The sequence below is a fragment of the Dryobates pubescens genome, chromosome 9 (genome assembly GCF_014839835.1).
Source record: "Dryobates pubescens isolate bDryPub1 chromosome 9, bDryPub1.pri, whole genome shotgun sequence".
Lineage (NCBI taxonomy): Eukaryota > Metazoa > Chordata > Aves > Piciformes > Picidae > Dryobates > Dryobates pubescens.
In genome coordinates, this window is record NC_071620.1 from 32,009,471 (window position 1) to 32,025,003 (window position 15,533).

The 15,533-nt window shown below is 40.9% G+C and overlaps 1 protein-coding gene across 1 annotated transcript in view; it reads right to left on the reverse strand.

Annotated features, from left to right (window-relative positions):
• The window catches only part of CDKAL1 (CDK5 regulatory subunit associated protein 1 like 1), a 439,319-nt gene that overhangs the window by 367,481 nt on the left and 56,305 nt on the right, over window positions 1-15,533 (reverse strand). The window contains exon 4 of the mRNA XM_054164266.1: window positions 2,594-2,678. Within this exon, the coding sequence (XP_054020241.1) occupies window positions 2,594-2,678 (85 nt within the window). The remainder of the gene's footprint in view (window positions 1-2,593; window positions 2,679-15,533) is intronic.

The following is a 15,533-nucleotide window of genomic DNA, read 5'->3' on the forward strand; positions in this document are numbered from 1 at the left end:
GACAGAGTCATTAGCCATTGGAATGGGCTGCCCAGGGAGGTGGTGGAGTCGCCATCCCTGCAGGTGTTCCAGGAGGGGATTGGACATGGCACTTGATGCCATGGTCTAGTAGTCATGAGGTCTGTGGTGACAGGTTGGACTTGATGATCTTTGAGGTCTTTTCCAACCTTGTTGATTCTGTGATTCTATGATTGCAGTGGTGCCCAGTAGATGAACAACAAGGTTACTATATATTATCTTTTAAAACTGCACCTAGTGAATTATACTGGCAATTCTTTATTACTTACTACCTCTGCCTTTAATTTTTATTTTTTAATTATTATTAACCAACCCAGAATAAAATCTGCACAGGAAAAGCTTTCAATTCCCATCTATAAGCTAATGGTCTTTGAGCAACCCTTTTCCCTCCATAACATCACAGTGGCTCAGCAGCTTCAACTTTATTGATACTGAAGAGCAGCAGACTGCTTGCAAGAGCTATGCAAAGAAGACACTGAAACTGTATTGTTGGTTGGGTGTTTCAGCTCTATACACATCTGCACATCTAAAGCATAGATTCAGAGTTTGGGAGTGGTTTGGGTTTGTTTTTAAAGCAACATCAGATCAGAAAAGGTTGAACCCACAGGACTCGTTGGGTTCTGACACATCCTTTGGCACACACAGCATTAAGCGAGGGATCCGCTTCTCAGACAGTCATGCTTTAACCACCAGCGTGAACACACTGTTGCTGGTTTGAATCAGTGCGTTCTAAAGTCATCCATGAAAGAAAAGTAATGCAGCAGAAACTGTTACAGGCAGCAGAGAATAAAGAAACCTGATCTACACTTCTCACATGACATTCATAAAACTATATAATGCTTTACATCTGAATGGTTTGGGTTGGTTTTTTCCCCAAAGCAGCAGCTTATTGCGCCGAGTACTAATTCTTCCACTCCAAGGATGTTTGTTTTGACGATCCACATGCTAAATGTTTAATTTGTTCTTCAACCAAGAAAAACAAAGATCTCCATAGCTACTAACAAGCTGTTATGATAGGATGCAACAGCAGTTAGTTTTGTTATCACCCACACTTCATGCACTGGGTTTGAGGCTGCAACAAATTAAGATGTGTTTGTAAGAAATCGTGTTCTACAGAAATACAAGCTTTTCCTCACGGTTTTAAAACTCAAACACGGCAGGTAGTTGCTCTTTTCCACGACAGAGGACACTTAATACTTGAGTTCCAAGTCTTGTCAAAGAACACCTGCATACAGTTCTCTCCCTTATGTTTAATGAACGTTATAAAAAATGGTCAGAAATAACACTAGAAGTCCTTCTCCAGAAAGAGAAACTGCCAGGATCTCAGCATACAGAACAAATGACACAGGAAAGGAGTGACTCTCAGCAATGAGAAGAAATGGAGAGCAACCAGAGTATCCATGTCTCCATAGGGAGAACTAAGGAAAAAAAGAGGAACAAACCCAGTCTACAAATAGCATCAGGTTCGTTAATAGAGTGGCAACAGAAATACAAAGTTCAAAGAATGTTTTTGGTCATTTGCTTTTAGCTAGACTCTCTTTCTTAACCAACTACTATTCTGCTGGTTGAAGGCCACACACCATACACCACATTAATTCTGGCATAGGATTAGTAAAATAGATGGCCACAACTGAACTGGAAAAGATCTTGTCATCCTTTCTGTTGGCCAATGCACACTAACTGCAAGTATTCTGGGAATAGCTTTTTTTTTTGTCCCCTCTGGCAAAAGTTTAAAAAGCACCCAAAAGCCAGCAGTCAGGAAGCAAAATCCTTGCAGGGGTGAAAGAAGCTTCTGCTCTGTCACCTACCACAGGCAAATGGTTTCTGATCCATGTTACAACCCTGGGATGCTATTAGTAACTCCAGCACTGAAAGCAGATAGTTCATTATCCAGCTTCTCTCTCCTCTCTACCTTTCTGAGCCAGCCAGCTGCTTACCAAGAAAGATGTTTTGCTAACCAAAATTAATTTCAGCAATTTCAGTGCACCACACTAAACAAATGACTGCATAAATAGCCATATGTTTACTAAAGGTAAAACCTACAAGAAACACACCACAATATTTATTTATACTGGGCAATGACAGCTATAAGCTTACAGGTTTTCCAGTTACTGTCATCACAACTATACCCCAGGAGAAGTCAGAGGCAGAACTGGCTACCATGTCATTTTTCAACAGCCAAATGTTACAGAGAAATATTTCTATTATAGGCTAATCAAGTCACTTTTTAAGAAAATGTGCAGTTAAATAGTTGGTTTGAAGGATGTCCCTTATACCCTTTTAAATGGAAAGACTGATTATGTGAAATTTAAGTAGAGTTAAAAAGCAACAACCTAGCAGCTCACATTTTTGAAGAAGAGTAAAAAATTGTCTGGAAAATACACAGAGCTCATTTAAAAATATAAATTGCACCAGACAAATCCATTCTAGAGAATTCATCATTGTAACACTGGAACTCAGCACACCTCTTGCTCCAAAACACAGAATTAGTGCTAGATGGTAAATATGAAGGGTTTAAACTTAAAAGGCAGAATGTTTGTTCATAATTAAGTATCCTTTCAGGGAAACAGCTTACTTGATTGAGTTTCTGAAGTGGTCCTCGGCGGGATTTTTTACTGTACAACTGTTCAGCAACCATAAATCTGCTTCAGCAGAGTTGTCTGTAAGAGAGAATGATACAAATCTGCATTAAGGATTATCCAACCTATCAACTGCTACTTTACAACATATTAAAAAAAAAAAAACAACCACCAAAAACAAAACCACCAAACTTAGCCATTATCAGTATATGCAAAAAGACTTCATGTTCAACACTTAGTTACATTCTTTGAAGGCTCTTTTGGTTGTGTTTTGGTTGGTCGGTTCTTTTATGTTTCAGGGGCAAAAAACACACACAAACAAACAATAAACAACCACCCAAAACCTAAACTACATGTGAGCATTTCCATTAGACATGGTTGTGGAGGGGTTTTTGGTTGGGTTTTTTTTGCCAATTAACAGTTAATCTAACTTGCTAGCTGAGGTTGCACATCATAGAAAACAAAGTTAAAAATGGTTGCTACTCCCAAAAATGCATACTCCCTGGAAAGATCTGGTCTACACACAGGCAAAAAGCTCAACGAATACATAAAGGATCTTTTAAAGCTAAGTGGTCAACAAAAGTAGGTTTCATTAACAAACTGGGGGTGTTTAGCCTTCAGAAGAGGACTCACTGCCCTCTAGAACTACCTCAAAGGAGGGTGGAGTGAGATGGTGGTTGTTCTCTATTCACAAGCAACGAGTGAGATGACAAAAAGAAACGGCCTCTAGTTTGGGTATTAGGAAAAATGTCTTTAGTAAAGGAGTGGTCAGGTGTTGGAAAAGAATGCCTGGGGAGGTGGTGGAGTATCACTGTCCTTGGAGGTACTCAAAAAACATGCAGACATGGCACTTTGGGCCATGGTTCAATGGCCACTTTGGTGTTAGGTCAACGGCCAGACTTGATGACCTCAGAGGTCTTGTCCAACTAAAACTATTGTATGATTCCATAAACTTAACCTAGGAATAGGGTAAAATCAAAATAACATAAAACAGCAAGCAAAGGACATACATGCTACATAGTGAGAACTTTCAGAAGGATTCTAATATCTTTGTTGATTGGCTTGGATCAAACACTGACTTCTTCTATGAAAAGGAAAGGCTACAAGGAAATACCGAAAATCACATTCAGACCTTTAGCTATTTTAAATGTTAAGCAAATGCATCAAGGGCTGATCCTGTCTTGACAGGTTGGGAAGGAGGACCGAGTTCAAAGTTAAATCTATAGAGAAATCAAAATGAAAGTGGAATGAGCCAAAGAATCCCTCCTCCAAATCAGGCTGCATGAGACCAACATTTTCAGACTAATAAATATACCCTTACTGTTAGAAAGGTAACTATAGGTTAAAAAAAACCAACCAAACAAACAAAACCAACACAGTAATTTTTAGGAATGATGTAGAGAAAAGCAAAATCAGAAAAAGACTGAAGTTTTGGCATAATCAAATTCACCAAGCATGAAAACAAACAGATTTTTCTGAACAGTTTTCCAATTACACTGCCAAAATTCTTATTTCTTATCCTTTTCAGCAGCATAAATTGTTTACAAATTCAGCTCCACACCCATAACACGCCCACCTGAGAATCGTGGGGGAAGTAAATAACAAGAGGCCAATGCTGTAAGTCAGACAGGAGGCTGGGAGTATGTTTAACAGACAAGAGTTTCAGTAGCAGTCATACATCACTGCAGAGCATAACAATTTTCAAGAGATGTTTTTATTCAGAAGAGAGATGCCTTAATGCAGGGAACACCGATTCTAGGCTTGGTTTCAGTTCCCTCTACCATGATCTTCACAGGCAAAGGAAGAGATAGCCTCATTGTGACAATATGGCCTGCATCAAGAATAGTGTGGCCAGCAGGAACAGGGAAGACATTGTGCCCCTGTACTCTGCATTGGTTAGGCCACACCTTGAGTACTGTGTCGAGTTCTGGGCCCCTCAGTTTAGGAAGGACATCGAGACACTTGAACATGTCCAGAGAAAGGCAACGAGGCTGGTGAGAGGCCTTGAGCACAAGCCCTATGAGGAGAGGCTGAAGGAGCTGGGATTGTTTAGCCTGGAGAAGAGAAGGATCAGGGGTGACCTCATTGTCCACTACAAGTACCTGAAAGGGGGTTGTAGACAGGAAGGGGTTGGTCTCTTCTCCCAGGCAACCAGCACCAGAACAAAAGGACACAGTCTCAAGCTGTGCCAGGGGAAGTTTAGGCTCGAGGTGAGGAGAAAGCTCTTCACTGAGAGAGTCGTTCACCATTGGAATGTGCTGCCCAGAGAGGTGGTGAAGTCACCATCCCTGGAGGTGTTCAAGAGGGGATTGAACGTGGCACTTGGTGCCATGGTTTAGTCACGAGATCTGCGGTGACAGGTTGGACTCCATGATCTCGAAGGTCTCTTCCAACCTGGTTTGTTGTGTTCTGTTCTATTCTATTCTATATATTTTTTAAGCTTTTTTCTTATTAACTCTCATTCAGGTATTTACATATAAAGTCTGCTATGCATGAGCATATATACTGCTCATAAGCATGCGTGTATTTACTACTAAGAGTTCATACCACAAGGGTTCAAAACAGTAACTGAATTTCTTTCACTGAACATACCTAAAAGAATGAGATGCACTAATATAGACTCACTGTTAACTACTCTATTTCCTCAAGCAAATTTTGGTTTAAAAAATGAGTGACCAACAAGGCAATTTTGTATCGGCTCTCACGTTTACAACATTGCAGAGGGAACTTGTTAGCAGTCATGTTTTGCTTTGAGAACTTTTGATGCACTTACACTAGCCTTGATGGTCATGCTGAAACAAATATGGACCAAAACATCAGATCCAAGGTGGCATGTATAAACAAGACCTTGAGGCTCCATAATTACTGAATATTAAGCAACACTGGGATAAGGGTTCTTTACCCTGGACGGAGCGCTGAAGGGACTGGCTATATATGTGTGTGTATACATTAACCAGTATTCCGACATGAAGAGTTGCTAGTTCTCAGTGTACCCAAACAAAGAGTAAAATAGTTGTGACAAGTAAGTTCAGGCTTCTAAATATATGCTTACATGGGAAGGGGCAAACAGACCTGAGGTCTTCCTGGCTTTACTCCAGGATGACAGACTTTTAAGCATTTAGATCTAGATAATAAACAGCACTGTTCCTGCTAAGGTAGCCCATACACCCTTCTTGGAAGGTCTCCACCTGCCACCTTTTCCAGCTTCTCCACCTTGTAAGGTTCCAGACAAAATGGGATTTGTTCATTCAGTAGGTTGATGCCCATCATTCTCAGAACCATCCATTAGATAATAAGGCTTCTAAGAAACCTCCAAAATTTCAGTGAAGAACAAAGTTTTGTGTTTGGGAACTTTCATAGATCTGAGAGAGTAGGACAATCTAACCTTTACAGAAGGTTTTACAGCAAGTCATATATACCATGATAAGCAAAACTGAAGCAAGAACCACAAGCACAGTGAACATCAATTACAGTAGTGAATATGAGATACAGGTGCCCCTTTCTAAATCCTGCAATAAATTTCTCAAAGGAGATCTTATTTCTTCAGTTTGTCATCTGTTCAATGTAATGATAGCTTCTTGATGCCTTTTTTGTTTGTTTGTTTGCTGCTGACCATTTTTTTTATGAGCTACTTAAACAGTTTCCAGTATGTTAAGACATTTTTATGGGGGGGAGAAAAAAGGAGGAGGGGGGGAAACGTTATGACCAATCAACATTGGATTAAATGCTCAAAAACACAACTCAAAACCATGGCCTTTCTGCATTGTGACATCTTTTCCATAAAAGAAAGGCTACACTGGAAGTAAACCACAGTCTATCATACTCTGCAAAACAACAGACTACAAAGAAACCTAAAGGTCATGGAAACTTCTGAATACTTAACTTAATTGGGAAGCTCTGGAAAACATGAATTGGCTGCGTTATGCAATACTATGAGGATAAAATGTCAAGAGTCTGAAACACCAGTGTACCTACAGAGGAAAACAATATTTACACTGCTTTCCTTATTAGCATTTTGGGGTTTGTTATCATTTTAGAAATCACCACTCAGGAGAAGCTGAGACAACTGCAGTAATGCTGTCAGTTGAAAATTGACTAGCTGACTTGGTTCTGCCCTGGTGTTTCAACTTAAGTCTTTTTTTCTCTGGACTCTTTTTCAGAAGTTTGGTTTTCAATTCCCCCCAAAACCACAGGTCCTTGAAAAAAAAAAATTAAAAACAAATTAATTAATTAAAAAAAAAAAAAAATAAAAAATCAAAGCACACAGAGCACTGAAGTACCAGAAACAGTGAAGTCCTGAAAGAACAATCTCTCTTCACTTTATTCAGTATATCACTGAAACCACTATCAGATCTGCTCAGCACTGATTACTCAAAGAACATGGCTCCTAATTTGTAGGACATACTTTCAAATCCTATACATGAACCTGTGTAACTTGAGGCAGAAATAAAGCCTTTCTCTAACGGAGAAGACTCTCCTCCCATAGCCTTTCTCCAGCTACCTTTACCCTGTTCTAAGCTCTCCGTGAGTTTTCCTTCTTGCCCTTTCTGATTTGCCTTTACTTCTAACTCTTACACAACAAATATATCTCCAATTTCTGTTTTTATGTGCTCTATCTTGGGACCTGTTCCCATTTCTGGACCTCCCTGTTAACAATTTATCTTGTGCCTTCTCACTTCCAAAACAACTTTGTCCCCTTCCCTCGATCCCCTGCTTCACATTTTATGCTCTGAAGCCAGTAACCCTCAAGTCATGGTATCTAGAGCATGTGCTCACAACTGGACTCCATGTGAATCATCTCACCCCAAAAGACACAAAAATCTAAGCATGAGGACATCTCTCAGCCACTTACAAAAGTCATCCAGCATCTTGACTGGAACAAAGTTACCAAACTTCTTACTTGTTTCAACATTCCTGTGTCACAGAAACCCACTCTTACACCCTGCATCACTGAAATTAGGAGCTGGTTAATTTAATGTTCTCCTGGGCCACTGGGCATCAAGGGCCCTCAGCAAGTATTGGGAAAGAATCTCTTCCATAAATATTAGTTCAGAAATGCTGTGAATCATCAGTGCAGAAAGAAGGTACGTCTTCCTCTAGGGACCTCCAGTTTGGTTATTTGCTTCTAGACAATGGGCTTTGCTTGGCAGAGAAAAAAAAAACACACAACAAAGTTGAGAAGAGCACAACAAAGCAGACTTTTTAAATTTTTGTGTGTGTGCTTTTCAGACCTTTCCTTGTCACATGATACAGTTACCATTGCTGGTTCATATCAGATATAATTAACAGTCTTCATATAAAATGTTACAGGAAAGATTCCAAACAAATAAGCACTTTCCCTTAGTCTCCTCTGTCAACAGCAACTACAAATCAAAGCCATGAATTATGAATTCCACAGATGACATTTGGTTGAAATTTCAGAGCCACATTATCAGCTCCCACCCTCTGAAGGTCTACCATGCAAAACAGTCACATGCATGATGAAAGCACTAAATCTGCAGAGTGCAAATGTCTTTCAATGCAGCCCCACTCGTCCCTTACAGATTCATAGATTGCATCAGGTTGGAAAGGACCCTCAAATGTCATCTTGTCCCCTGCCCCTCCAGTCAGCAGGGACACCTCCAACTAGATTAGGTTGCCCAGGGCACATCAAGTGTGACCTTGAGTGTCTCCAGGGACAGGGCCTCAACCACATCCCTGGGCAACCTGTTACCGCTCATTACCAGCGGTACTAGGAAGTAAAAGGGTCAACCTGAATGCAACACAACTTCTGTTTTCTTACTGAATTTCTGAGATACTCTGGTCACAGCAAATTACTTCATCCACAATAAACAACAAAACAACAACTCAGTTCACCCTGCTAATATGTTATTTAAGTTCCATGAGGAAAGACAGGCTGCTTATCAAAGCAGGCAATGAAGGGAGCTCTGCATTTAAAAACAAAAAAACTTCTCCCATCAAGCCTCCTTCCCAGATTTACACTGCAAATATGCAAACTTGCTATTTCTATTCTCCATTACCATTCCCATTACTGAGCTAATTGTGCAAGTCAGTTCCTCTGTCTTCTCCTGGTTTTAAAATATTGTGTATTTTTATTACATTAATTCGTAACTAGGTATACATCACAAGAGCAGCTACTGCTGGACTACAGACAGGTTTTACAAGGATGTATCTCTCTAGCACCAAAGGAAATGTGCAGGACTGCTCTCTGAGAACATCAGATGAGTAGGAACAAACACATCTAAGCACTGGGTTCTACACATTCGCCACAACAACCCCATGCAGTGCTACAGGCTGGAGTCAGAGTGGTTGGAAAGCAGCCAGGCAGAAAGGGACCTGGGGGTGCTGGTTGACAGTAGGCTGAACATGAGCCTGCAGTGTGCCCAGGTGGCTAAGAAGGCCAATGGCATCCTGGCCTGGATCAGGAACAGTGTGGCCATCAGGAACAGGGAGGTCATTCTTCCCCTGTACACTGCACTGGTTAGGCCACACCTTCAGTCCTGTGCCCAGTTCTGGGCCCCTCAGTTTAGGAAAGATGTTGACTTGCTGGAGAAGGGCAACAAAGTTGGTGAGAGGCTTGGAACACAAGCCCTGTGAGGAGAAGCTGAGGGAGCTGGGGTTGCTTAGCCTGGAGAAGAGGAGGCTCAGGGGAGACCTTACTGCTGTCTACAACTGCCTGAAGGGAGGTTGTAGACAGGCAGGGGCTGGCCTCTTCTCCCAGGCAACCAGCACCAGAACAAGAGGACAGAGTCTCAAGCTGCACCAGGGGAGGTTTAGGCTGGATGTTAGGAAGAAATTCTTCATGGAGAGAGTGATTGCCTATTGGAATGGGCTGCCTGGGGAGGTGTTGGAGTCACCATCATTGGGGGTGTTTAGGAAGAGACTTGATAGGGTGCTTTTCTTGGTTGATGACAAATAGTAAAAGGTTTCTCTGTATTTAGTGCCATATGCCAAAGATGGAAAAGGCAGCTTGAGCTTCAGCTTATTCCTTCAAAATTAAAGTTTCACTACTTTGAGAAAGATGGATCACACAACAATACCTTGAACAAAACAAGACCTTAAAACAACAACAGAGGTGTGTCAACAGAAAGCATAAGCATAGTCAGGGGCTGCTCAGAGCAGTACCACCTCATGTTAAGGCACCCAAATTATCCTGGGCAGCAGCAGATGCGGATGCCATAGCATGGTGCTCTCAAGGGAGTATTTCATGCTGCTATTGAGCTCATGCATTTCAAGAGTCAACTGCTCCTTTCACTTCACTGAAGACTTCATGATCACTGTAAATAATTTCAGTATGAAGACTACTAATGAGTGATTCATCAGTCTCACGGGGAAAGTCCCCACTACATCAGAAACAAGGTCAAGCAGCTTATTTTAGCCAAGCTACACTACGACACACAAATAACTCCAACGACTCATTCTGATGATTAATGAGGGTAGAATTTGTTTTGCTGACAGAAATTGGAAAAATCCCAGAAAACTCCTCCTCCCCCTCCAAGTCTTAAGGCTGCTTGATCTTCCAAAAATAGCACACGCAGCACGGTTCAGCGCTTTGTCTCTGCACTCCCTACGTACAGCTCCACACGCAAAACACAGGAGTTATTCAAATGAGCAAATACAGACTACCTTAGTCACTACCAGTTGGAAGTTAACCATGAACAAAAGAAGTTTAGTCGATAGCATTGTGCAAGACTTCCAAAATACATTGCAAATATTAGCTGATTTGCCTTCAGCACCCACACATTAAATACGCACCCAGCCCTACACCAATTCCTTTTCATCTTGTAAACACAGACATGTAGTCTCAGAATTTCTGCAGCTTGACCGAGCCACACAGAACGTCTATGCAAATAAGCCAAGGTCTTTGCCAAGTTGCCTTGGCTTCTTCCTAAACACAAAGCCATAAGCACAAGCTACTTCAGTCTACATCATCTGCAGGCTAGATCAGTGACATCCAGTAATTCTGAAAGCAGATTTTGAGGGATGTCTGAAAAACAGCCCTTCTGTAATTTGGGTAGCACAGCAAATCAACACAAAGCATTGATCAGCAGATTAAACTGAGAATTTTCTATGTGACACAGTAAACAAACAAAACCAAACCAAACAACAAAATCAACCAAACAAAACCACCCCAACACCAGATTCCAACAGATCTTATGGACCCCCACCCACAGACTGCTCAAATGAATCTTGTAGATGTCTCACTCACTTTGAGCATCTTCTGAAGTCTAACTATTGCCTTAGAAAGATGACATTCGTGTGAGCTTAAGAATCTCTAACTTTCACACAGCTCACTTCTCATTTTTGGTACAATGCTTCACAATCTCCACTTGCTCTATCTATAATCCAGGAGGAAAGCTTACATATAAGAAGTGCTTAAGAAGACTTGATTATGTTTCACAGATCAGAGTTTCAACAACTAGTAAAATTTAAGGGAAACTGATGATGTTATGGCCTGTGAGGCACAAAATGCAAGTCAGAAATGTTGTCTAAACTCCTTATATGAAAATATTCCACATTATGATGTTTTAAGGTCAAAAAAACAACCACACTGCAGTCAAGCAAGCAGCTATTTTCACATGCTGACAGCAAAGGCAAAAGTGAATTAAAAAAATGAAATTTTTATGGGTTTCTGTACATGTCATGATTCCATATGACTTTGCAGTAAACAGTAATAAATATTTCAGAATCGAGAAAGATGGACTGGAATCTGCCCCAGGAAGATCATTTTAATCTCCCTTAGGTGTAATGCTCTGATAGGCCTCACTTAAATGCTCCTATCTGCAGAGCTAATAAAATGTTAAAGGGCTCTTACTGTATCTGTAGGGGGAAGAGAATTAAATATAAATTGAGGGTTGCTTCAATCCTATCATGCACCCAGGTAACAACCTGATGTGCTTGGCGTGGAAAGCACAAACCAAAGGCCTTTATAAAACGCAGTGGCATCACTTGAGGCACCCACTCAGTGAAGCCTTTCACTTCCAGTTCCTCCAAGCCAAAACTACATAAAAAAAGAAAAAGGAAGCCCAAAGCAGAGAAGACTTCTCAAATACAGCAAAATTGCCAAGCAAATGAGGAAGACTCTCTGCTTCAAATGGTCTATAAAGTAGATCTTAGGTAATCAAATGCCTTTAGTGAGACCATAAAAGCATAATGTGGATCTGGAGAGCAACTTTATTCCACAGATTTACAGAATAGGTGTACTGAAAAAGTAAGTAAGTTGGCCCATGGCACTGAACTTCCTCACTTCCATAACTTCCTAATCTCCATTCATTTTCACAAGAGCCAGGATTATGGGTTTGTTGTAGTCTGCAAATTAAAAGCTAAATTTTATTCCTGTATCTGTTTCACAATCTTTTTTCTCTAAATTCTGTCTGCATTAAGTTGCACCTAGAAGCAATTTATCGATTTCAAATGCCTTGCTTCCACTTACTCCTCCTGATACCTAAAGGCACAGACTTATTTCTCCTGATACCTAATGCCACAGGGAGTATGGATTTAGGTCCCATCTATCATTTTTAAGAGTTAAAATATATAATCTATTTGAGCCAGATATGTCCAAACACTTATTAAATTGTAGCTTCCAGCTATTTATTGACTTTCTCAGAACTACCTTCACACCTCATCTATTTGCTACTTTATCAGTTTTCTGAAAAGCAGGAGATATGGGCTTAAGGTACCATACCCAGCAGCCAGATAAGCCTTTGCTGCGGTTAATTCCCAGCCATCATCCCCAGTTCAGATTATCAGCAGAATTTAGTGCTTGTGAAAGCTTCAGACTGAGCACAGCGGAAATTAAAAGTTCACTCTTTACACAAACACCCAACAGATGCAGTGCAGCAACCAGCAGCACAAGTTCTCCACAAAATCCCACCAACAGGTTTTGATTAGGTTTCGTCTACAAACCTTCAGGACAAAGCAGTTCTCTGCTCATTTAGCCAGCATAGCAAGGACATCTATTCATGGGAGAAGAGCAAAGATGCACTGAGAAGGAAAAACAATGACCAAACAGAGGCAGATGTGCAAACATGCATCCCAGCCACTTGCCCCTCCTGCCTTTTCCCCATGCCCTGACTCACACTGGACAGACACCCCAGCCCATGCAGATCCCACAGCAGTTGTCTCCCTCCTAAGTCTCATTAGCCATTCAGACCTTTTCTTCAACCTTTTTTGTGCCTGTGTGGATAACAGCTGCTAACTACATGAATGGGTGAGGACAGAATTAAAACAAGACCTTGGCCACTCAAAAGTAGGCCCTTAAAGAAGTTGAGTATTTCTGTACCAATACAAAGAGATTCATTACAGCCTCACAATTTCTTCATTCAATTTATTCCAAACCTTGACCACAGATTTATTTAGTAGTTTTGTGAGAAAGCCAGTTCTGTTAGGTTCCTGTAGCGTGTTTTTGTACAAATAACACAAGCAGAACATAGCCTTCCAGTATCACTGAGGCTGTATACAATAAAATAGGCCCATTTTAAAACTTTAAATTAGAGTTGCAAAAGTTCATGTATGCCAGTTTTGCATAAACAATTGTGGCTTTATGGTCCCATCATGAAACACAAACTGATCAAACACTAATTGAGGCTCTGTTTATGTATTTGATAGACAGCAGCTCCCAAAAATAAAAGGGAGATCATTCTGACAAACAAGAGAAGGTACAGGGGCCTGTGAGGATCCATTTCCTCATCTTATTTGGAAGCAACATCAAGATTTCAAGCACTGCCACCAGAAGTGATGCTGAGTGAGCTGCACTTGAGAGTGAACAATGCTGTTCAGCAGTTCCCCATTTCCTTCAAGGAAAAGGCAGGAGATACAATAGGTGACCTCCATAAGACAATGGCATAAGGAATCACACTGTTTTGTGTTGTCTATTCCTTCCAGGCTCCACACTGGGAGTGTCTTTACCTTTGTCTTCCCTACTTTGAAGGTGAGGTAAGAAGTAAGGACAGAAAAGTACATTTCATTACATAAGCTCAAAGTAGCCAAGATATTTCAGAAGTCATTTTCACCTCCTTCCTTTCAGTAGACTGAAGATACTTCCCTTACTCTTAAGACTTCAAAGCCTATAGTTAACCACAATTTATTTTATATTCTCTGCAGTAAGAGGGACCTTTATGCAAATTTCTTTTTCCATGTTGATAGCTGAAGTTTAATCTCTCCCATGATCACTATGTTCCTCTGTGTATTTGTATCTTATGACTTCACTGTCTTACAGATGTTTTCATTTAGAGCAGGATCTCTAATTTACTTTTTCTCTGCTTTCAAAGATGAATTTTAAAAACAGTATATCAAGTTTCTACAAGTCAGAAAACTCACTCCACTCTGGCACTTTATCTACTCAATTGCTTGATACTGACATTGTTTTTCAGAAAGCTTTTGGTGAACCCTAGTGGTAAACCTTAAACCAAAACAAACAAAAAAGCCAAAACCTGAATGCAAACAAGTTTGGGGTTTATTTCCTTCACTTTTAATATATGAAGATAAAAATGGTAATTGGTCATAACCATAAGGGTTAATGATCACTTCCAGTAGGACAAGACATAATAAAACCTGCTTACCACACCTTCAGTCTTTTCAACATTTCAGAAGAGCAAGGCCTAAGCAAAATGAATAAAGCATTGATAAATAGAAAGGGAAGTGGTGCAGTGGCAATAGAAGAAAGCAGGAGGTCCATGACTGCATGGAAAGCCTAGACTACCTACCTTCACATCATGGGGTTATATGGTATTTGCTTGGCTTTTATTTCCACTGCCCTTGAAACAATAATCCTAAGAAAACAGTACAGCCTGCAAGCGCATTAACAGATCTGCCTAGGTAAAAGGGGGTGGGGGAGGGAAATCACAAGAGAGAGACCTTGTCAGGATGTGTCCAGCAAGAGAGAGAAATAAAGGTATTGACTAAGCTTTAGGGTCACCTGCACAGGTTAGCAGTCAGGATGTCTCCAAACTGAAACACAGCTGGGAATTCAGCCTGTCAATACAACCTCACAACATTATATAAGTATCTGAGGGGTGAGTATCAAGATGAAGTGGCCAGGCTCTCTTTGGTGGTGCCCAATAACAGCACAAGGAACAATGGACACAAACTGGAGCACAGCAAGCTCCTCCTCAACATGAGGAGAACCTTCTTAGGTGTGAGGGTGACAGAGCTCTGGAGCAGGCTGCCCAGTAAGGTTGTGGAGTCTCCTTCTCTGGAAACTGTCAAGATGCAACTGGACGCATTCCTGTGTGGCTTGCCCTAAGTGATCCTGCTTTGCCAGAAGGGTTGGACTGGATCTCTAGACATCCTTGCCAACCCCTAATATTCTGTGATTCTGTAATCTTTACTTAACTCAGATTAATAAGAATATTTCTTAAGAAAATCTGTATTCAAACACATGTTAACCATCTATTCACAAAAGAGACACCACAGGACTTTATTTCTCATAGGTTTTTAGTAGCTATTAATTTACCACCGAGTTTTACATTGACATGCAGTGTTCTCTCCATTAATCACCCAGCACTTAACACAGTGTTGGAAGTGGCTTTGAACAAATCTGGTTTTCCAAAATGTAAAACTGTGAATACATCCACTTCACTACAGAAGTTACTGTACTTGCCATTCCAAAGCTCCTTTATCAGATCGCCTACCTGCAACGCAAGTGTTGTCAGGGTCCACCACCCCACAATTACCCAATCATGCCAGGCCTCCTAGCATCTCTTGGTAAGAAAACACACTTTCAGCTCCAGCAGTGTCAGCAGACTTTGAGAATTTCTAGTCCAAGCTCCATGTCCAAAACTCAAGTCTTCAGAGCCCTGAACTAAGCCCCAAACATCTGCAACTTTTAGACTGCCCCAGATAGGGTGATTTTTCTTCTGGACTCTCCAGACTGCTGGCACTCTGCTATGTCTGTATACTCAACTGCCAGCTGAGTATACTAGCTGCCCTTGAATA